Genomic DNA, 24,591 nt, shown 5'->3' with positions numbered 1-24,591 from the left:
CAGGGGCTCAGGGCACCAACATTCGGGGAGAGAACAAGATAATTCTTGATAAAAAGGGAGGATTAAGGAAGAACCCCCACCCCCCTCTCCTCCACCCACTACCTAACCAACATATTTATCTTCTGGTTACATTTTTCTGAGGTTTATTTTTGTAGAATAATTGTTTATTATATGCCTTTTCTTATTTATTCATAATGAGTTATTTGTGACAATTAGTATTATATTATCTTTTTTAGATCAAGTAACATAAAATCCTTAATATTTATTTTTATTTTCATAAGTCCATAAATGTTACATAATCCTCACTTTCTTTCTATGCATAATTAATGTAGTTGTGACTTTTCCATAACATTTGACAACAACAGTTTTTTTCTTCTCCCAAACACTTATTTCACTCCGAAAATTATAAAGGAAAAAAACGTTTTTTTACGTATTATCTATTTGATGTTATTTGAACTGACATTTAGAATGTTTTGTATTTTTTTACTAAAAATGTTCTTTTGTAATAACTCTGCCTTTTATTTATAGAAAACCATAAAATATACTGAAAGTCTATTAAATTTAATTTTCAAACAGAATAGAGGATAAGGGTTTCATCATACTAGGCTCGGCGGCCGCCTGTTGGACTAACATAAGACGCTAATTTTTAATATGAGCTGGATCTTTAAATTATTTAAGTGGTGAGCCAGATCGGGGTGAGCCAACTTTCCACCAATGCTGAGAGCACAGCATTTTATGAAATGCCGCGCTGTATTTGGCTGAAATTAGGCACACCCCGATCTGGCTCACCACTAAAATGATTTAAAGATCCAGCTCTGTTTTCATGTTTTAAAAATTTAATAAACGGAAAGATTATATATAATTAGGTTTAAACATCTAGCTGAGTCAGAGATATGGATAAGACAATGGACGATAGATTGATGTACTTTCCCAATGATGATTAACAAAATTAAAATATATTACAATATTTGATTGAAAAGTTTGGACACAGCAAGTTTGAACCAACCAATCAAGATCTAATCAACTACCCTAAGTTTTTAAGCTAACAAATACACAAAAATACTTTACATGTCCCCTCCCTCCTTGAGCTTAGAGCTCGTTGTATTAGAGGGACCTTGACTTAGAGAAGCCTAAGAAAAGTTATTTGAATATTCACATTCATATTTATATCTGCTATACGCTTTTCCTCTTCATTAATATACAAGTCATAATATTATTATTTTAATATATATGTATACATAAGCATGCGGAAAAAGGGTTTACCTTTCCCCCCTGGCAAAACTCTGTGCATGGACGCCACTGCATATTTAACATTACTTAAATGATGTATGAATGACTGATGAAAATATCCAAAAAGCATTAACAATTGAAAAATTATTTGTGGAACTTTTTCAATATCTAAAATAATGAAATGTCAAATTTAAACATTGACATTAGACTTTCTTTAATTCCTTTGTACTGTAGTAATTATATATAAATAATAATTATAATCTATTAAAAACAAAGTAAGATATTCAGCTCTTTTAATTTGTCAAAAGAAACCTGCAGCAGTTAAATCGAATTTTTAAAGAAATTTTTATTGTAAAATTATAATCAGTTACTGCCATCCTAACTTTGTGCCCAAAACAAGCTTTTAATTTCACTTCTAGCTGGTGTAATTTAATATTGGAATTCTTTATATGAATGCTAGAAAAATTTCAAAGATTTTTAACTCCCTAAAATGTCACTTTAAGATGCCTATAAAATTTTTGTTATTGAAGCTTAAGGCTTAAAATTTGGGATTTGGGGTCTACTTGTGGCAGTCTTTTAACAGTTAGAGCTGTGTATTTACTGCAGGCTTCCTTTAAACCAACTTCTTATTAATTTCAATAATATTTGTCATGTCTACATCTACACAATTTAAATAAATTCAGGATTGACAGAGTTGCAGTCACCAAAATTGTGTCTAAAAATTGCACAAATCAATAAAAAAAGAGAGAATAGAATAACAATGTGCATTTTGGCTGGACCCGAATTGCATATTTTTAAATCAATTATTGATCAAATTCAGTTCAACTTTGAGAATTTCAAATTTGGCAATTTGAACGCTTTTTTTTGTATTGTATACATTTTGTTCAACACAATCTAAAAAAAAGAGTTGTTGAAATTGACAATCTTTTCAAAGATTAATTAAAATTGAAGTATAGGTGTAATATTTATCAAAATATTTGACGTCAATGGTTTTTCTTTCTCCCCCAAAAAAGGTCGTATGTGAGAAGGACCCATATTACAAAATGTCAACCTAAACTTTCAACATTCTCGAACAATTTATTCTCTCGCGGATTTTAGAATTTAATCTAGATATGGAACTTTTGTGTTCTATACCGCAGTGCTGGGATAACAAGAAAAGTATTCTTCAAAAATTGCAAAAAATTTTTCTGATTTTAGCAGCAACAAACTTATAATTCAGAGGCAAAGAAAGAAGGTGGTGGGGGTTAACCACACCCCACATTTGATTTTAGTTTAAAATGACATACCCCTCTGCAAACAGCCAAAAAAATGCAAGAAACAACACTATCATCTTTGTCCAGCCGTTTTAAAGATCTTACAGGATATACACACAAACATAAATGCATAAATTTTCATACTAACTTGCAATTTTTAGGATATATCTTATTAAATTCAGGATTAATACGCCAAGCAAATCAAAGAAAATTAAACTATTGGTCTATTGGTTATACTTGAAATATTAATTAATTTTAAAAAGGAAATTTTTAAAAAATAAACTAACTTATATAGAAGCTTTGCATGTATTAAAGTTGTATATATTGTTCACTCTCTCTGCAATAAATGTCACAAATTTTACAAGTATATGAATTAGGAAATGAAAAGATTTTATAATATTTCATGTGCTCAGAAATTTAATCAAAATGTGTATATATGTAGAGAGAGAGATAGAGAGAAAATTTTACATTTTTAAAAAGCGAAGCTTTGCTACATTTAAGGTATGTCCATTGTCCGTATGTTTGTAACGAATAGTCCTAATCCTACTCCTCCTATTGATTTAAACCTCTGCATCATGATTCCTGCAACAATTAGTTACAACTCTATAATCATTAACCGAAATTCTGTATACGTCATTTTTAAACACGGTAATCCTTGTTTTCATTATTTTAATATTAAATTTATTAATCTCCTCTTGATGTTAATCTTTTTTAAGAGACTTAAAATTTAATAACACTTAATTATCAAAATTGAGAAGTTTATTGAACAAAATTTTTATCATTTAAACATGTTATTCTTTTCTATAATTAAGGTCGGTCCGTCCGTCCGTAACGGATAGTTTTTTTCGCATGCTAGAATTGACCTATCGATTTCAAACTTTGCATGATAATTCCTGTAGTAGTTAGGTACTATTTAGAAAGCGTAGCAACTCTATTATCGTTACCAGAATTTGCGTACGTCCTTTTTAAACATGTTGATTTTTAACTTTTTTAAGAACTAATTTTTATGTGAAAAAGTTTTCCGATTGATCTAATTTTTGAAGTACTGATTCCTATTGAAAGAAGGTACAATATTATAAGCGAATCATCTCTACTAGCACGTCCTAAAATATCAGTATGTCCTTAAACAGTCTTCTGTATTTAAGAAGTTTTGCAACAAATTTACGTAAAATTTTGTCAAAACTTATATATTTATATTTTGAATATTCAGTTCTGACACTCTACAAGAGTTTATTTTCGTCTGTCATACCGTTTCAGAGTTTCGTTTTTATGGATGTTGTCATCCTTGTTTTTTTTATATGGCACTGCTACACATTCTAAGTTAAAAGCACCAAAATATAAGAAATAAAATTTCAATGGGAAAAGGGAATAATAGCTTTCGAAAAATTGCGTAAAGTTGTGAGTAAGATTACAGTCAAATGCGCTTATTAGGTCAAACTGTTTTTGAATATGTGTTTAATTATACTATGTGTTTGGTCAACATTAAGAACAGTTAGACTTGATAGGTGCACCTGACTGGAAGCTTACTCACAATTTTACTCAATTTTGCGTAAGCTACTATTCCCTTATTACTTTATTTACTGGGGTGGGGACAGATAGTTTGATGGACATGTAAATGTGATTATAATTAGTGATATAATATTGATAAATATGCTAAAACCATACCACTAAATCAATTATGCAAATTGCATAATGGGAGGAAATTGAATATAATAACAAGGTTGAAAACATCCATATGTAGCGAAGCACAGAAATATAATTATAATTATTGAAATATCTAAAAAAGCTAAACTAACGGAATATAGGAAATTATTTCTCATGATAAAGAAAGCCTTTTCATACAACAGGCGAGAAAATCACATTTACATAATAAATAAATTTTCTTGTGTGCCATCATTGACTGACAGACAGAGGAATCTTCACAAATTGAAAAACCATTGTGCGTGGCCTATGGTCTACTTAAAGATGATTTGCTTGACAATGATGATCTTTATTTGAATCTGAGTGAATTTCTTGGATGAAAATTAAACACGCTTCTTGGCGTTACCGACAAACAAACAAGTTATAGACGAATAATCACTAAAATTGATTAAATGTTCACCGAGAAAATTACGTTTCAGACAAACATAGGGAAATTAGAAATTATAGAATACCAGCGCCACTAATAATTACATAATAATATTTCCTATTTTGGTTCTGGGGAATTTGGTTATGTATTATAAATGATGTTTTTCATATAATTTGCTTCCTTCAACCCATATTTTTCCTACCCTTAATCAATAAAATTGTATGAGTTTTAAATGCGAAGCTTTTCTATATTTGGAGTCCGTCCGTTACGGATAGCTTTTTCGTTAATTTAGGCATGTTAGAATTGTTCTATCGATTTTAAACTTTGCATGGTGATTCCTGTAGCAGTTAGGTATGATTTAGAAAGCGTAGCAACTCTATAATCACACCAAAATGTCCGTACGTCCATGTTAAACAGGTTAATTTTTTTATTTTTTTAACAACAAATTTGTATGTGATCTAAATATCCGATTGATCTGATTTTTTGGTATACTGAATCCTGGGACAACAAAGTACAATATTATAAGCGAAGCAACTCTTTAATGAAGTCCTGAAAATGTAAGTATGTCCAAAAACATCATCCTGTATCAAGCATTTTTTCAACAAATTTACTTAAAATTTTGCTTCAACTCTTATAAATTTATATTATGGTTATTCAGTTCTGACACTATACAAGTGTTAATGTCCGTTTGTGTTACAGTTTCAGAGCTTTGCTTTTATGGATGTTGTCATCCTTGTTATTTTATTCAATTCAATTGAATCAAAGGAAGGACTATCCGTGTAAAAAGCCACTCGCCGGTGGCGTTAATATTTCAAAACAATTAAAATAGTTTCGTTAAAGGCTGTACTAAAGTCAAATTGATTAAAAACATTATCAAGATAATTAATAAAATTCAGGAATCTAAATGGATAAGACAATGACGGATAAATTGATGGACATCCCCAATAATGATACACAAAATTACCCCTTCTGATGATTACAATTTGTGGTTGAAACGTTTGGACACTTAACTAAATGAACTAACCTATCAGAAGTCCCCAGGGTTGTTATGCCAACGAATAAGAAAACGTTATTAGATTTTGGGGACAAGTGTAATAAACAACCCAATGTCCCTTCCCTTCATGAGTAAAATCAGTCTATTATTTCAAAATTATATCTTTATGTTTTATTATATTAAAATTAAATTCTATAAAAATTTTCAGAAAGTTTATGAAAATGATTGGAGAAGTATAAAGAGTAAAAAAGGTAAAAAGAATATTTATTTACTTTTAAACTCTAGAAGTGCTATATAGAAAAGGTTGCTATTTATCGGTTTTGTAATTAGTTGTATATACACTTCATTTCTCTTATCGGCTCAAAGTACATACATAGGTATATAGCTCTCTAAATTACAAACTCTTGCTATAACAATATTTACTCCTGTAATATAGTAAACAAGATACTTACACTATTTACACCCACGCACCCACACCTGAAAGATTATTATACACACACAAACACACACACACACACACACACATACACACAAACAAACATTATAAAGTATGTAAACATAAAAGTAACGTAGGTACATAAACATTCGTTTTAGCTGCTGCACAGTATTAGACACTTCATACACACACACATACACACACACACACACAACCACATACATGCAGTAATTCTTACACCAACAAAAAAAAAGCTCTTGAAGTTGAAGTATCCGTGTACGTCATAGTTGATAATGTATCGAGGCAGCTAGTATGAGTGTGTGTGGAGGGGGAGGGGGGGGGGGGGGGTGGTAAGGAAACCAAAAGAAAGAGTAGCCTGAATTTTCAATAATATTGGGTTGAAATTTTCTTAGATAATCCTTTCACGTTGTGTACTGTTCACTGCAGAATTTTTCATACAACAATAAAATCTTTCAGCTTCATATAATGATAAAGACTTTAACAAATGCCTCTTTAGTACGTTTTAAATAGAATTACACCGTCTAAAGATTGAGTCATTCAGGTGCCTAATTTTTATCGCCAACTTACATTCAGAGCACATAACATAACATTTTCTTACTAAGCTTGAAGATATCTTATATTATTACTGTATGACATATTAGAAGTTTCACTGTAAAGAAGAACAATATCGGTCAAGAGGTCAAAGAGAACATTTGGAAAAACAGACACGCAGAAAGACATCCAAATACTTTTATACAAGAACATCTTAAATAAGAGCAAGCTATGTACAATATTTTTGTTTGTGTTTGAGTTCTTGAAGTAATTTGTGGACAATTTGTGAAGGTGAAGTGGGCTTATGTGATTTACTCAGAAAAAGTTTGTCTTTTTGGTTGAAACAAAATTATTAATTGGTTCCTAAAAAGATAAAAGCTTGTCGAAGCCAATGAATTGGCAAGGAAAAAACAACAACCCCATTAAAATCTGGGGTCTGCTACAATTTTTTTCTTCAAATTACAAATTCAGAAACACTTTCTTGACTATTAAGTAAGCGGATAAACACTTAGGGGGGTGTATCTCCCTCCCCCCACCCCTCCCCTAACACTAAAAATATACCCTCCTAAAGCTCACACCTACCTATACCCCTCTCAATTTTGGTTTAAGGGGGTTGTCAAAAATCGTTCTAGAGTGTCAAAATTATCGGGTGTGCTGTGTGCACCCCCATGGCAAAACACTCTACACGCCATTATTTTTAAATATTTATTATAGTTTGCTATCAAATAATAAGAAAAGAAATTGAAATTCTTTAATTTTCATAATATTATCTAATACTAAATCCTAATATGATAATTGTTTGTGTTTATAATAGTATACATTATGATATCATACTTATTTTATTAGTTTATTCGTTTAAATACTTAAGTAGTCCTTAGTAAATTAGGATAATTTTATAATTTTGAAATAGTAGGTATGACATAATTTTGTCATAACTGGATAATAATAAATAACCAAAATTTTACATGTTCAGGATCTAAGCTTGTTTTTAATCAATCTGGCAACCTTCCTATCATATATGATAAGGAAACTTCATTGCAATTATTCTGGCAACCTTGCTATCTTATAGGATAAAGAAACTTTATTGCCAATTACTCTTGCAACCTTGCTATCTTTTATGATATGGGAACTTTTTGCCAATTACTCTGGCAACCTTGATATGTTATATGCTAAGGCAACTTTATTGCCAATTACTCTGGCAGCCTTGCTATCTTATAGGACTAAGAAACTTTAATGCCAATTACTCTGACAACCTTGCTATCATATATGATAAAGAAACTTTATTGGCAATTACTCTGACAACATTGCTATCTCATATGATAAGGGAACTTTGTTGCCAATTAATCTGGCAACCTTGCTATCTTATATGATAATGGAACTTTATTGCCAATTACTCTGGCAACCTAGCTATCTCATTATGATAAAGAAACTGCATTGCTAATTACTGTGGCAACCTTGCTATCTTATAGGATACTAGCGGCTTCGCCCCTAGCCTTTAGGGGCTTCGCCCTATAAAGTAATGGAAAGTCAACCCTCCAAAATAGAAATATTCAAAAAAGTTATTCTTTGTTAATTACTCTATGGTAAAATTAAACCCAGGTTGTGTGCAGTATGCACAAAATTTCAATTCGTTTTTTTTTTTTTTTTTTTTTTTGGGGGGGGGGGTCTTCCCCCCATGGTGCAGTGGGGTTCCCTTACTAGTTTTTGTTTACAAAAATAAAAAATAGAAAATTTTGAAAGTGGAGATTTTTTTTATTTTTGGGGGAGTTGGAGTGTCCCACCACACAAGAAAATAGCTTAAAACCACCAGAGGACCAGTAGGTATATTACCAGAAGGGTAGAGTCCAATTTGTTCAGCAGTTACTGAGATTTTGCAAAAAATGTAAATACTTTTTTTTGGTGGGTGTTTTTTTTTAGTTTTTTTTTTGGGGGGGGGGGAGTTGGGGGTGTCCAACCCCCCAGGAATATAGCTTAAACCATCACAGGACCAGTAGGTATATACCCTGAAGAGTAGAATCTGATCGGTTCAGTGGTTACCGAGATCTTAAGGGACGGACATACATTAAGCTACTTTGTATTTTAGAAGTCAACTTTATTGCCAATTACCTTGGCAACCTTGCTATCTTAAATGATAAGGGAACTTTATTGCCAATTACTCTGGCAACCATGCTATCTTATAGGATAAGGGTAACTTTATTGCCAATTACTCTGGCAACAGTAATTTTCAGGTGAATCCACCAACATCTGGCAATCAATTACAAGATTACAAGTTTGTGCATCTCTCTCATTCTCAAATTTTGTAATGCACTTACTGTTGAAAGTTCATGTTTCACTTTCTTAACCCAGCAGAATACATTTATTAGAATATACATAGACATTTGTTTCTTATTACTAAATTTATTTTAATTAAGTATTCCCCAAAATAACTCAAAATATTAATTCTAAGAAAGGAAGGTCATAATCATTAGCATTTTGGTAAAAAATTATTATTTGAAATTTAGAATCAACAAAAGCGTAAAATTATATTTTCCAGTATGGCTAAGAAAACCAATTAACATCTACTGGATTAGAACCAGGTCTTAGTCATTGTGAGAAATCTTGTATAGCATCGTATAACCTTCACTTTATTTTCCACGAATATTGAAATAAAAATCATAAGATTAATACCAGTTCTGTAAGCCAAGGCCTTCAGCCCCTCAGTGCTAAGAAAACTGGTTTTAATATTCAATTTTATTATTCGCAGACAGCTGTCAACAATACGATGCGATAAATAACTATTATGATCCCCAAATCAAATATTATCTTTTGCTGCGAAACCACTCTGCAAGTCAACTATATATATCTGTACGTCATTGTCAAGCCTTTCACTTCATTCTCCTTAAAATTTTCTTTTAGAATATTATAGCTGGGTTATACCTAAGATAGTTTCTAGAGCTCGTATTCTGTGTCTAAGTTGGAATTTCATTGATGGTGATTGACTTTACTTGCAATTTGTATTAAATCTCCTACTTCATAAATTGAAAGTAATGTTTTACAAATTAAATTTAAGATTAAAAGGTTTTCAGAAATTCTATAGCTAACTGTCTTTTAAATCTTGTAGTCTTTAAACTAAACTTAAATTGCCTTTTAAAAGTACAACTTAAGAAAAATGATTATAGGATAAAGTATTTTTTTTGGCCTCATTGAAACATCATTCTATGATTTTTATTTAAGTTTTCTTGTAAAATCTATAAAGTTTTTTTTGAAGCAGCTTATAGTGCTATATAAAGTAGTAAGCTTTTTTTGTCTGTAGCGAAGGATCTCGCTAACCGCTGAACCGATATGGTTCTCCTTTAGAGTGAAGCTTCTTATAGGTCCCAGGGTTGTTTTAGGCTGTTTATTTTATAAAAAAGTCGTTGTAAGGTTTTAAGTTATTTTTCTGCACTTTCATGTCCCTTCTAATATCCCCAGATACTAGGGACGTAGCCGCTAGTAGTGCTATAAAGAAAGACGTCATACAATACAAATAACCAATAACATCCAGTATACATTAAATTGACAAATAGTAAAATATATACTAGCCTATCATTGGTCATTTGTTTTGCATAACGTCATTTTTTATAGGCACTATAAGCTGCTTTGTTTTTTTCTTTACGATTCAGAACTGGTTTAATTGTAATTAAAGTAAGATTGCTAATTTATCCTATTATACTGTCACTTTTGTTTATTTTTGTAATTTACTGGTCAAAATGGTATAAATGCTTTTCTAATTGGTTTCTTTATAATTGTTGAAAACTTTTCAAAGTTTTTGTTTACTTGGCCAAGTTTTGGTGCAGACAAAAATTTTTATCCTCCAGTTTTATACACAAAATAAAACAGATTAAGTTTATACATTAAAAGTTGGAACAGAATTAACTTCTCGATCTGCTGTGAAATGGTAAAAATTCATGGGAAATTTATCTTTTTTCTGTGTTTTTCAAGTTTTCTTTAAGTCACGTTTTGTTGACTGCTTTTAAAGACTCATTGAAAAAGAGAAAGACTAAACTACATAACTTTTGTGTCACTTTTGAGAAAGACGATTCCTGTGACGTCATATACATTTCTTAAAGAAAAAGGGAAGGGGGGGAGAAAATCTCTTCAAAAGAGATGGGAGAAAAGGGAATCGTTTTCCTCAAAAGTGACACAAAAGTTATGTAGTTTAGTCTTTCTCATTGAAAAAAATGTGGCTATACATCCGCTCTGGGCGTATGGGCTTATAGGCGGCTTACAAGCGGTTGCCGAGCCCTAGAATATATCACTCTTTTGCTCAGAAATACATCTGAAGTTACATCTTATCGAAGAATCTTTAGAGGGTTAGATTATATCCATTTCCAAGGCCATTAGATCGCACGATCTTTATCTGGAACTTTTTGCACTTGCATAATCGAGCAAGTATAATTTGTTAAGCACACTAACAATTGGGTTAGTTGCCGTTTAATAACTAATAAGTACAGCTGCCGACTATTTTTTCATAATAATGCATAATCTGCGTAACACTTTGATCTGTAGACGCCAACATTTGCATTTGCAAAAGTACTATAGGATATGAGAGTGCGGTATGTTTTTGCTTTGCTAGACAATATTGTGGTGAAATTTTTTTTGCCAGCACTTTGATTGGTAAACAAATTTGAATTAAGCTCCACAAACAGAACACACTTTCTCTCTATTTATCCTTCCTCTTCACAGAAAGTTGGGATGCAAACTATCATAGAAAAAAGATGGTTAGAACGACAGTTGCAAACAGGGACGTCCAAGCTTTTCATTTTAAGGGGGGAGGGGATAAAATTAGGTTTTTCGAATGTTTTTTTTTTGGGGGGGGGGGGAATAATCTCTAATGTATTTTTTAAAATTTTGAGTGGCTAAAATAGGTTTAAAATAGAAAGTAAGCGCCCCTTTACCCCACCCAACAAGCTAAATAAATCTTAAATAATATTTGGGGGGTAGATAAAAAGTTCGTTAATTTTACTATATGTCCCCCTCCCCCCCCCCCCCCCTAGGAAAGCTAAAAATCACCCATAAGTTTTGTGATTTTTTCAAAATTAATTTGATTTTTGGTATAAGCTGCCCTTGGACGCATGTTGCTGCAAATATTTTTTAAAAATTATATAAAGCTTTCGAAAATTAATCTATAGCAGTAGGTTCTTTCTGTTTATTATGGTTATTCTAAGACAATTATCGAATAAGTTACCAAAATGTCAAATTTCCTTTTAATAAGTTTTATTTATGGATGCATCTACACTTGTTTTAACTTTATTAAAAGAAGGTAAAATAAGTACAACAAAAAATTTACATTTAATTAATAATATGTACATAAATAATAATAAAAAAACTAAATAATATGTTTTCAGTATAAGGTTTCTTTCTCTAATAGAATTATGGAAATTTAAATGATAATTTAATAATATTATTATTTTTGAATAAGTTTAAAATTAAGAAATGTGCTGGATAGAATTTATTTATCAATAATTCAATATTGATTACTCTCAGCATTTCTTTTCAACTGTTTTTCTCTTAATTTAAATGGAAATATGTAAGTTTTAGATTTTTACCATAATTAAATTTTTTTAAACCAAGATCTTAATAAATATTTTAATTTCTAACTAAACTTTAAGGTTAATTTTAAAGAAAAAAATGAATATTTAACCACAATTTTAATATAAAAAGTAGGATGGTAAACTAATTTTTGGCAAAATGGTAAAAATTATACCTCTATTTGTTAAAATATTGGATTTTTAATCATGACACAAAGCGCCAATTTTTTTTTGTATGAGCTGCTATATAAATATTTTGGAAGGCGGTTAAAATCATGTTTTTATTTTAAAAAGTTGGTGTACACTGCTGTTTCTCATTAGAAAAAGTTTTGCTATGCTGCGCTGCTTAAGAAATAACGTTTCCTGTTCTATGATCTATCTATAATCAATATTTTGATTAATCTCATGTAGGGGTGTACACACAATTTTGATAAAGGGGGGAGGGGAAGAAGCTCCTGCAATTTTTGTTCCCCATGTCTGTAGAAAAATATACTAGGTTGAGGAGAAGGTAATAAAATTTATCACCTTCCTGCAGATTTTTTTTGTTAAGGAGGAATACAAGGACGCCCAAGCTTTTTGAGGGGGTAAAATTAAGGATTTCAAAGGTTTCTGGGGGGTTAATCTAATGTATTTTTCAAATTTTTATGGGGCTTAAATGAGGGGTTAAAAAGTTTAAGAGGGAGAGAATAGTAACCACCCCTTTATCCCAGCCCCCTGGACGTCTATGGAGGGATGGTTCTTTTTTGATGGGAAGGGGATATACTTCTCACCCCTGTGCACGCAAATTAACTCATGTTTAAAACTGAAGTCTGATCAAACATAACATAAACAAATTACACACGTAAAGTTCAACAAATTGAAACATGCAAATCTCACATTAATTTAGATTAGTAAATACTCGATAGGCATAAATAACGTATAGTTTAACGTTGAATATATCTGGGGGTTAAAAGATATGTTTTAGAATTCAGGTCCTTGAAGTACAATTTCTCTATCTCATGAAACATTTTATGATGACTAGCCGCTGCTTTTCATGGCTCTGTATTCTTAAGGGAGGGGAGAGTGCATGAAAATAGACTAAAACCAACTAGGGCTAAAATTAAAAATTAGAAAATCTTTAAACTATTCCAAAGCTTCCCTACAAATACAATTGAGAGCTGAATAATTTCAGTGGTTAGTAAGTTCGTAATAGACAATAAGCCTTATTTCTGTATATTTATTTATTGTATTTTTTCTTTTAATTGACTTAAAGCACTACAAACTTGTAGATTTTCTTTACCTTGCGGTTTAATTGCCACACCATTCCATGTTTAATTGATTGTATGACAAGTCTGTCTAAATATTGATATTAGATTATTGTAATTGTTTTATATTTGCTCTAATTATTACATATTCATTATAAGTAAGGAACATTTATTATGTACTTGGAGGATTTTTTTAGATGCATGCATCTCTACAAAAATCATTTTTCTTTCACAAACTGAATGACTCTACAAAATCATGCGTAGATGTTCACTTTGACAATTTCATCTTTGATAAAAAACTTCTTAGTTTAAAAAAATTAGTTTTAAATTGACAATCTTAACTAGATCACTGCGTAGATATCATATCTGGTAACCATAAAATCCCAAAAAAAATCTATTCAATTTTTTACAAGTGGGCTTTTATAAAGTTTTTTATTTAATCACCTTATATATGAATTACTTATTATTTAATGCTGAATTTGCATGACTTTAGCAGAGCATCTGATAAAAATGGCCATGAATTTTTTCCCTTCAGGAGTGGTTTCTTTGGAACTAGTTGCCATAAATAAAATCTACTTATCCTGATTAGCTAAATGGCAGTGCTCTAGTTAAGATTAAGAATTTCAAACTAAACTTTTACAGTAATGAACTTTGGTATGTTAGGAAAGTACAATAGCTAGTAAAGATTCAAAAACGTATTTATTAGTTTTTGTTTAGTTAAAGTTTTCAAGACTATCAAATATTTTCATTGATATTCTGTTCAACTTAAGGTTGGGTGAATCTTACTGAAATTTTTGAGAAAATTGGGGTATAGTCCATTTCACGACAACGCCTCTTAAAGGGCGTTTCGTCGTATTTTCAAAGTAGCTTTTCTTCTATTCTAGCCCCTGCCGGTGGCTCTAATCCTGCGGGACCAATTGCATAACCCTACAGGGCAATCACTTAACCTAACTTAACCTTAACCTAACCTATCAGAAGCTAATATTAAAATACGACGGAACACCCCTTTAGAGGGGTTGTCACAAAAGGGACTATACCCGAAAATTGTAATAAGATTCTAATGCAAATTGGAAAATTGAAATTTGATTCTACAATCAATTCATTCAGGATAAAGTTGTAAAATTAAGTTTTACTTGCTTTATTCATTTAAGCACCACAATTTTAAAGATTTTTATTTGTTAGTTTAGACATGTTTTAGTTTTTATGGTTTTTATTTCATAGTTTATATTTAACTAATAGCTAACCTCTAGGAGGTTTAAATGAAGTGGAAGAGGTGCTGCCACTTTTACCACTAGCAAAAATACAGCCACTGTGTTCTTGACAAAAAGTGGGTGTCTTTTTGTCAATTTAGTTCTTAGCTGTATTTTTGAAAATATTTTTTTTTATCCACTGTCAAAATTACACCTGTCATAAACACAGTTATTTAAGTTTTTTAAGTGATAATTTTTATTGAAAGGATTAACTAACCATCCCCAAAAATATACTGACAATGACCCATATGTTTCTTCCTAGATAAAATAGGCCGGTGTTAAAGAATAGAAATCCATATATCTCTGCAAATTCAGATGAGAGGTCAAATTAAGTTTGATGGAAAATGAATGCAATTTAAACCGGAATTGCATTATTTAAAGGGCAATAAAAAAGCAATTTCCACTTTTTTCCAAGCAATATTCTCTATGCAATTTATATGATGACGAAAATATCATATTCAAAAGGTTTATTTTTAACGATGTTTCATTTTAGTTTAGTTGATTTTTAAAGAAAAAATCATAATAAAGTAAAAATTGCCTTTATTTAAAACAATCATCCTATTCTATAAAGTAGTAAGGTTTTTATTGTCTGATGCGTATGATCTCAATAACTACTGAACTGATTGGGTTCTTTTTTTCAGCAAGCTTCACAAAGGTCCATAGATGGTTTGATTTTTTCAATTTTAAGTTTAGCATGGTTTTAAGCTTTTTTTCTAGCCCCTTTCTGCACCTTCGAAGACAAAGCCCCTATATGCTAGGGGTGCAGTTGCTAGAATGTTTATAAATTACTTCATTTATGTTAAGTATTAACAGACACGGTTCGTTTAAAAATACATTTACACCAAATTAATCTTATAAATTATATTTCATTAACTTAATAACACTCTTTATAAAAATTTACCAATTTTAATGTATTTTAACAATGACGATTTTTTGGCAATTAATGTGAAATAATGTAGAAGCTAATTTATTTTTAATTATTTGTGGTCATAAAAGTTTAAAATTCTTTAGTGAAGTGTTAGTAACATTCTGATAACATTCTCAATAATGCTGTAACAAATATTCAATAGCTTAATTTAGGGTTGGCAATCCGTCCAATTTTTGGACCGGAGTAGAATTTTGATTCTTACAAAAATCCACCAAAAAATGAAAAGGATTAATCCGTGGATTCCGGATTCTTATTTTTTTATGGATTCCGGATTTTCGGATTCCAGATTGCGGATTCTACCAATATTTCAATATTTTAAAAGGCCTTTTTAAAAATAAATCATGGGATTAAATTTTATCAGGCACTGGGGAATCTAAAGCTGCGTTTTTTTATATTTTCACAGTAGGTTTTCTCCTATTTCTAGACCATACAGCTTCCATTTTCTAACCCTTACTCAACCTAACCTAACTTTGTTAGAAATTGAAATATATATTTGGACCAAAAAACTCAAGACACTAATTTTAGCTAACAATTAACAATACGAATCCGCTATTAAAATAACGGATTGCGGATTCGGATTCAGGATTCAAAAAATGTCCGAAAATAGGACGGATTCCGGATTCGGATTGCCAACCCTAGCTTAATTATTTTAATTCAAAAGCTACAAGTAGTGAAGCATATAGAGATCATGGACGGACAAACGGACAAATTTATTTAGTTATATTAGAGAAAATGTTTAGGGGTCTTAAAAGAGAAAGAAAGAATAGATGTGTTGTTTAAACAATATAAACTCATGAAACGGACGGACAGACATAGTTAATTATAGAGTAGCTTCGCTAATTGTAATAAAAAGAGGAAACTGGAAAGACTACCAAAGTCCAAATTTAACATTATTATTAAATTTAACCAAATTCATTTTCCCATCCCCATCCCTGTATCCCTGTTTATCAGGGATCTTAAGGAACAAGACAATGGCCAATAAATTGATGAAAATCCCCAATAATGATAAACAAAATTAACCCTTTCTGTAGATTACAATTATTGGTTGAAAGGTTAGGACGCTATACTTATTGAACCCACCAATCAAAATTCAATAAAAGTGCCTAACGTCGTTAAGTCAACAAATAAGAAAACATAATTGTAAAACTTTGGGGACCAGTGTAAACAGTATGATTTTCCCTCCTCATTTATGCAGCCTTGTTTATAATCATCTCTAAAATCAACATAATATTATTTTTCAAAATAATCATTAATAATCTTCAATTTTGATAACAAATTTTTTATATGAAAAAATTATATTTTTTTATAAATATTCTGCAAAACCCTACAGTACAATATTGATTTACAGCCTTTTTTTTACATTGCTAGCAGCGCCAATACACTGCTCTCCCAACTGATAAGTTTTTCATTTCATTCTATACATCTTAATTCTACAGTTATGTAAAATCTGCAATAGAGTTATGCCACATAGACAACTAATTATTATATAAACAAGCTATCTAGCTGTTGTCTATTGTCTATTTATAAAGCTGTAAACATTCTTTGGGATAATTTAAAAATGTTAATTAGTTATTCTTTTATTTTCAGATTAATTTTGCGATATGAGGTAAAACAAAGCAGAAGAAGAATTAGTCTGTGTGCATTAGAACACAGAATAAAAAGTCCACAGAACAACAGAATAAATATTACATAAAAACTTAGGTTAAACAAAGAACAGTTGAAATAGAAATCAATTCGAGTACTTGATTTTCAACCTAAATGAACTTTTATTTGATATCAAAGCTTAGTTCAAATATATTGACATAGTCATAGAATAAAAGTAATAGAACGTGATATTGTTGAATTAATTTGTAGTATAGTATAGAACAAATCAATTTGCAAAGAAGATTTACACAGGCAAAATTTATACTGTTTTTCTTCTATTTTATCTTTACGAAATTTGCAAGTTAATTTTTTTCTCATCAAACTTGACATTCTAAGCATTATTTTTTTTCTGAGGGAAGATTGCTCATACATACAAAAAAACACACATTCACACACACTCACGCACACACATACACACAAAACTTTGGTTTTGTTGCCTAGTGGTGGTTATGTGTGTGTTGGTTTGTAAGGTTTTTTTTGTGTGTGTCTGTGTGTATCGCCAAGGTCAACTTGAAAGTGAGCTTCCACAGTTAAAAGTAAGTAAAAAAGGGACGAGGGAAAGAAAGGTACGCAAATATTGGGAATGGTTAACTAAGAAGTTGGGGATGGGGTGGATGGGAAGGTTTTACAAAGCGACGACGAGACGCAGAGAGAATAGCGCTGTGCGTGCGTGCACATAAATATATGTATGTATATGTTGATATAAGACAGTATATTCTTTGCGCGCGTACTCAGGAGGCACACCAGTGGTTGACATACACACACACAGGATACCACGTAACAATAACACACACACACACAGACGTGTGTGGGAGAAGGAAGGCTTCACACTAAAAATAGTGTTGAGAGTTTTGGAACCAGTATTTTACCTATAGTTGATCAATATACTGATCATACTTACATAGGTTCATACACACACACACACACTTCGTGATTTACCAGTAATTAGTTTTTAATTAATTTATCAAGTGATTTATTAATTTTACCAGTGAACAAAGTAGATCAGGTGATTATACATCACTGTGAGCACAGACAGCCGAATCAAAATCGGCGCTGAAGAACCGTTTTTCATAAAAACTTGACTAACGTCGTTAACCCGCCGTTACCGCCGCCGTCACTGAGAATGCCCCTGTTTGGCAAGAAAACGGGGAGTAAGGAGAAGGCGGAAAAGGGAATTATTGATTCTATTTTCTGTCCTAAATACAATTAAATATATAATCCTTTGCACCTAATTCTTGTGGTCAATAATCTGTATTAGCCTAGACATAGATTATAAGGGCTCGGCAGCCGCGCGTCAGTCGCGGATAGGCCTCAAATTAAAACTAGTATGGATGATAAGAAATTTTATCTTAAAAAGACTGATTGTCTTAATTGGGTCAGGTTTAGACATCCAGCTGATATATAGAATTGTAAAAGGTTGATTACCCTGAGGCTTACAGGCGGCTGACGCGCGGCTGCCGAGCCCTGAAGATTATATACAAATTGTAAATGTAAAGGTCAATACTAGTAAAGGTACTTAGTAATTTGCAGATTTAGGGGTTTGTGACTAAATTTATTTCAATTTTGCGGCCTTAAACTATAATGCTATATGGGTTAGATATTATGGCAATGTACTTTAATTTGCCTTTCGAAATAAAGAATTTGTCTTTCGAAAATGTATTTAGAAGTGGGTTAATGGGGCTTTAATTTTAAAAAGAGATGGTTTACCATTCATTGTCAATAAACATAATAGAATCAAAGTTCCTTTGAACCACCAGGAGGCCGCCAAAGCCGAGGCCAAGGAGGGGAAGAAGGACGGGAAGGTGGTGAGCGTGGAGGACAAGTATGACCTCAAGGATATACTTGGAACGTAAGTACCTTAATGTTTTATTTTAAATGTTATTGTAGCTTCTGCTGCTTTAAATTTTAAATTTCTTTTCTAGCTTTTTGGAAATGTACAATTGTTCTGTTGAAAAATTGACAAAAACAGAAAAAATGCATTAAAATTTGTTCTATGTTCAACATTTATTTCATTGGTTATTTTATATAGTGTACCTACTACTGCCACAAAACATTTAAATCTTCTATTGTGAATATAAATTATTATTACATGCTATTAAAAATTTGTAAATGCGTTTCTACCACTTCAAAACCATTTATTCAATCTAATACGTTTATTAATTGACATTAATTAGTGAGAATCAATCAGAAATTTAAAGTTTTGGCTCATTAATTAAATTACATGAGATTGAGTGGGGTTTATAATATGTATATGTGTGTGTGTTCATTTTGAAATCTCATTAATTTATCTTGTCCATAGATCACATAAATTTATTCATTAACATTTGTCTAAATGTTTATACATGAGTTTATGGAAAATTTACAGTCATAACATTAATAAATTTGTAGATTTTATGAGTTTAAGGGATAGATAACTTGAAATAATTTTCTCAAAATACATAAAGATAAATTTTATATTTTAAGAATGGTTTTTCTGTTAATAAGCAAATGATAATTAAAATGTACCCAAAAAGTTTGAATTCAATATAAAGTAAAAATTCTTTTAGAGATATTTTCCAATTTATACCTTTAAAAGGTCGCCCTGAAGTTATTTATTGCAAAAAAAGTAAAAAACATGTTTTCAAGTTTTTTGGCACACCTGGAACACATAAATAAGATTGGTATTCGCGTAGCCAATGTAAATCTGACTGTAATGGCATTTTCATGAAAATATAAAATATAGTTTTATGCAACTAATATAGACGGGGGTATATGGTTCTTTTTTGTTTTTTCCCCTCATAATTTTTAAAAGAAACATCTATAAACTGGAATAGACTGAAGAGGGTGCCATGTTCAACGAAATATATTTCAAATAAATAATTATGAAGCAAAAGACTTTTTCACCCCCTGTGAATTTAACACATATATATATTGAATTAAATCTAGCTGTTATTTTTTTTGTAATAAGTAAGTTTCTTTAGGTTTGATATTCCGATTATACTAGTTGATTTATATTAGTTGATTTTCAGAATTAGGGAAATTTGGAGAAAAAAAATACAGGAAATATTAAAATGTAGACAATTTTTGTTGCTGATATAACTAGCTTTGGGCTGCACAAAAAGGATAAAGTCAAAATCCCTAAAGCATTCAAATGTATGTATTTTATAAATGTATGGAAAAGAGTAATATGTTGGGCTCGGCAGGCGTGCATAAGCAACAAATTTAATTGCTATAAAAATTAACTAGATGTTTATATAATTTTAAATCTTTCAGTCAGTTTAGCAATATCTTTTGGGCACCTAAACAGGTTTAATTGTGGGTGCCGAGCCCTGGTAATATGAATTTTATTGCCTCGTATTTATAAATTTGTATACATTTACTTCATATTTGTACAATTTACATATGAAGCTACGAATATTCTAACAATTTATAAAACAATAAAGAAGCTTGCAACAAAATTTACATTTTTTTCATAAAGTTTTATACTAAAATAAATTCTCCTAAACCTTATAACATAAACTTACTCCCCCCCCCCCCCCTTAAACTCTATTTTGAAAACTTAAACCCCCTTTTGCAAATATTTTTTGCATGTAAACCACGAACCGCAAATGTTGCTAAATGACATTTTCAAATTTTATTTCTACATCTTTTGGGTTTGTGTTTGGTGTCTTTTTGTCATTATTCCCTATCAAAAACATATTTTGGACCTAAACTTTTCAACAAAAAAAATTAATTGAATGCAATTTTTGTAAATGTTACCTACTGCTTTAAACTGTCTTAAAAAATGATTTTGTTACGAAACAAAAATTTCTGTAAAGACTGAAGAACTGTTTGATATAAATATATCATGCTAAAGTTGATATACCGTGAAATAGATATCAATTTTGAGTTCAGCCAAATTTGTATTGCATGAGTTGCGAGATGAAACAAGGAAAAAAATAGGTCTCAGCAGCCGCGCATCTGCTACTAATAAGTAGTCTTAAAATCGGTGTTTAATATCTTTAAAAATTAATGTTTAATCTATTTCTAATAGTACAATCCGATCGTTCAATATTTTTTTTATTAATCAACAAAACAGGTTTATATGAATACTATTACGCGGCTGCCAAGCCCTGGAATAAAAACCTCAGCAACTCTTTTTATCTTCCTGTACGTACAAGGTGTACATAGCTTTGTTTTAAATTCTGTTTTGATCTTGCAATGTTTTTGGAACATTAATTGTAAGAAACTACAGCAGTTCTTCTTTAATACAAAAAACATTTTTCAACTAAAAAAATCATATTAACTTTTCAGTTATAGTGTCGTCAATTAGGTTTATGCAATTGAAGGGTAGATTTATTAAATTCAAAGATAATTTTTAAAAATATGTGGTGCAGTGTTGTGGGATGTTGTTTAAATGCTGTTGTAGTGGTTTTCCAAGCCACTTATTAACTGTCCAATTACTGTTGGATGACCACAACATTTCTGTACCATGGTTTGGGGTTTAAACAACATTTTGTTCATTATAAAATTGTATTTTCTTTAAATAATAGCACTTTTTTGAAGTAGATAAAGCATATTTGATTCTTAAATCTTTCTATAACTCATTTGCAAGGGAAATAAAATTGAAAAAGCAGATATTATTTTTGTGTCTTTAAAAAAATTTTAATTATTTTTTTATTATTATGTGCTGATAATTTGCTGCTTTAAACCAACATCTTTGAATAATGAATTTTTTCATGTATTTTAAAATATTATTTTTATTTGACTTTAAAACATCAGCTATGTAAGTTAGTGTCTCAACACTGGGTTTGAAACCTTTGTGATTACATGGAGCTTGTGTGGTTTTAGATGATTATAAATGCCACTAGATTAAAACCAGGGAGGGACGGGACATTGGAGTTGGACTGTAAATTATACTGGTACCCAATCTCTTTCGTTGGCCCAAAAATTTTGGGTACCTATATTAACTTCTCATTTGTTAGTTTAACAATTTAACCAATAATTTTAATCTACAGAAGGGGTAATTTTGTTTTTCATCATTAAGGATATATATCAAATTATCAATTATTGGCTTATCCCTTAAAATTCCTGGATTAAACCCCTCTCTGTACCCTCCTTAATATATCATCTTACAAGCAGGGAAAGAGTTAAAAATAGAAAAACAAGGATGACAACATCCATAAGTAGCGAAGCATAAAAATATGTATAAGAATTTAAAGATTAGTTGTCAAAAGCATGTATTGTATATTAGGAAATAAATCACGAAACCTTTTCAAAAATTTTTTTAATTTCATAATATTTATATTTCAGTAATACGACGAACAGACTGACGGTCAAAGTAAATTACATACTGGATGCTCAAAACAACAGGAAATTTAATTTTGATAATTTTAACTACAAAAATTTTAAAAATCGGACCATAAACACCAAAGATATGAGGAAAAATGTGAAAAATATAAAAATAGCCAAAAACCTGCAAAAAGGCAGTCTGACCACCATTGATGTTTTCTTGAAACGACAGGAAATTTAATTTTGATATCTAAGACTGAAAAAATTTTGGAAATCGGACCATAAACACCGAAGATATGGAGAAAAATGTGAAAAATACAAAAATAGCCTAAAACCTGCTAAAAAGCGGTCCTATCGCTATTGATGTTTTATAGTTAATTGTGCTCCTTAATAATGGGAATGTTGTCAAAAATTTTCAGCCCTTTATCTTTTATAGGAGCCGAGAAAATCACGTTTCCCCCAAACTAAGACATACGGACATACGGACATACGGACATACAGACAGACGGACATTTCAAATTATAGAGTAGCTTCGCTACTAAAAACATCTCAATTTCTAATCTTATTTTATTTTATTTAGACTTCATAGTAATTTTTAAAATCTATAATTGCTCATTTTCCGTTGTCTATCTACTTTTTCTTGCTATTGATCACCGCCTTCCTTTTAAGAAGAAAAAATCATATTCCATTAGTTGGACCAAATTTGCAGGGGAAGGGGGAGATACGGATAATTATTGCCAATTTTGCTGGCTTCCTGTCTCTGTCTACCCCTGTCTGGATATCTCTTTCTATCCAACTATGTGATAGCAATTATCATCTAGCTATCTCTCTCAGCATCTTAATATCTCTATTTATCTTTTGTAATTATATCTTCATCATTATTAGCCAATCCTTTAAACTTTTTAGAACACACTTTTAAAAGCGAAGTTTTTCCATAATTAGGGTCGGTCCGTCCGTACGTACGTAGCGGATAGCTTTTTTCGTTAATTTAGGCATGCTAGAATTGTCCTATTGATTTCAAACTTTGCATAGTGATTCCTGTAGTAGTTAGGTACGATTTAGAAAGCGTAGCAACTCTATAATCATTACCAGAATGTCCGTACGTCCATTTTAAACATGTTGATTTTTTTACTATTTTAACAACAAATTTCTATGTGATCTAATCATCAGATTGATCTGATTTTTGATTTACTGATTCCTGGGACAACAAAGTATAATGTTATAAGCGAAGCAACTCTATAATCAAGTCCCAAAAATGTAAATATGTCCATAAACATTATCCTGTATCAAGCAGTTTTTCAACAAATTTACTTACAATTTTGCTTCGACTGTTATACATTTATATTCTGATTATTCAGTTCTGACACTATATAAGTGTTAATGTCCGTTTGTCCTACCGTTTCAGTGCTTCGCTTTTATGGATGTTGTCATCCTTGTTAAAACTTTTAATAGACGTAAATGCGGAGTAAACTAACCTTTTACTTTTTATTGTATGGTAGAATTTATTTGAATTTATAATCGATAATGATCTTTAAAGCAAGAAATCATGTCTATTTTTATACAGAATTAGATCATGCAAAATCTGTTTTGTGAAACATGTCTGTCCGTCTGTCTGTTTGTCTGTGCGTATGTCTGTCAGCCAGTCTGTCTGTATTAGTCTTACAATTTATTTTACAAAATTCTTGGAATAAAATTTGAAGTTTTGCATAATTTTTGTGGGTTATTTTCCTTGCAGGCTTTTAAAGTAGTAGGTTGTGTAATAAAAAACATAAGAGTGCAGAAGAGGGGCCAAGGGAAGTCAACACCTCCATAAATTTAAAATTGGGAGATATAATGAAAGCAAGCCAACCAATATTTGTTGACAGCGAAATGACAATAAAAAATAAATAAATTTTTCCTTTAATTATGTTTAAATCTGTCTTTGTTAAAAGGTAAACATTGGAGAGATGAAAGGGCTGTAGATTAATTCGCCTTTCCCTTCATTATTTCAATAGGATTCTTTTACTTTTATCAAGTTGTCTGTAAAACCCGAGTTTATTGTTTTCTTTGTTTAAGCTTATTTACTAAAACTTTATTGGTGCTTAGTTTTTAGGATGCCTGCACGAAAATATTTATACCTTCATTTAGGATTTGCCTCAACATTCAAACGTATGTACATACGTATTTCGAAATGGATTTTTTTTTATGTGAGGG

The 24,591-nt window shown here is 30.8% G+C and overlaps 1 protein-coding gene across 6 annotated transcripts in view; it reads left to right on the top strand.

Annotated features, from left to right (window-relative positions):
- Positions 1–18,127: 18,127 nt before the first annotated feature.
- CaMKI (Calcium/calmodulin-dependent protein kinase I) overlaps positions 18,128–24,591 on the top strand; it is a 67,151-nt gene continuing 60,687 nt past the window's right edge. For all 6 annotated transcript variants that reach the window (XM_080152830.1, XM_080152829.1, XM_080152827.1 and 3 more), the window contains exons 1-2: positions 18,128–18,320; positions 18,907–18,997. In XM_080152830.1, coding sequence (XP_080008956.1) covers positions 18,272–18,320; positions 18,907–18,997 — 140 coding nt within the window. In that variant the 5' untranslated portion in view covers positions 18,128–18,271. The remainder of the gene's footprint in view (positions 18,321–18,906; positions 18,998–24,591) is intronic.

The sequence above is a fragment of the Acartia tonsa genome, chromosome 3 (genome assembly GCF_053477335.1).
Source record: "Acartia tonsa isolate MP-2025a chromosome 3, ASM5347733v1, whole genome shotgun sequence".
Classification (NCBI taxonomy): Eukaryota; Metazoa; Arthropoda; class Copepoda; order Calanoida; family Acartiidae; genus Acartia; species Acartia tonsa.
The sequence above is the reverse complement of the archived record's forward strand: the minus strand, read 5'-3'. Positions and strand labels throughout refer to the sequence as shown.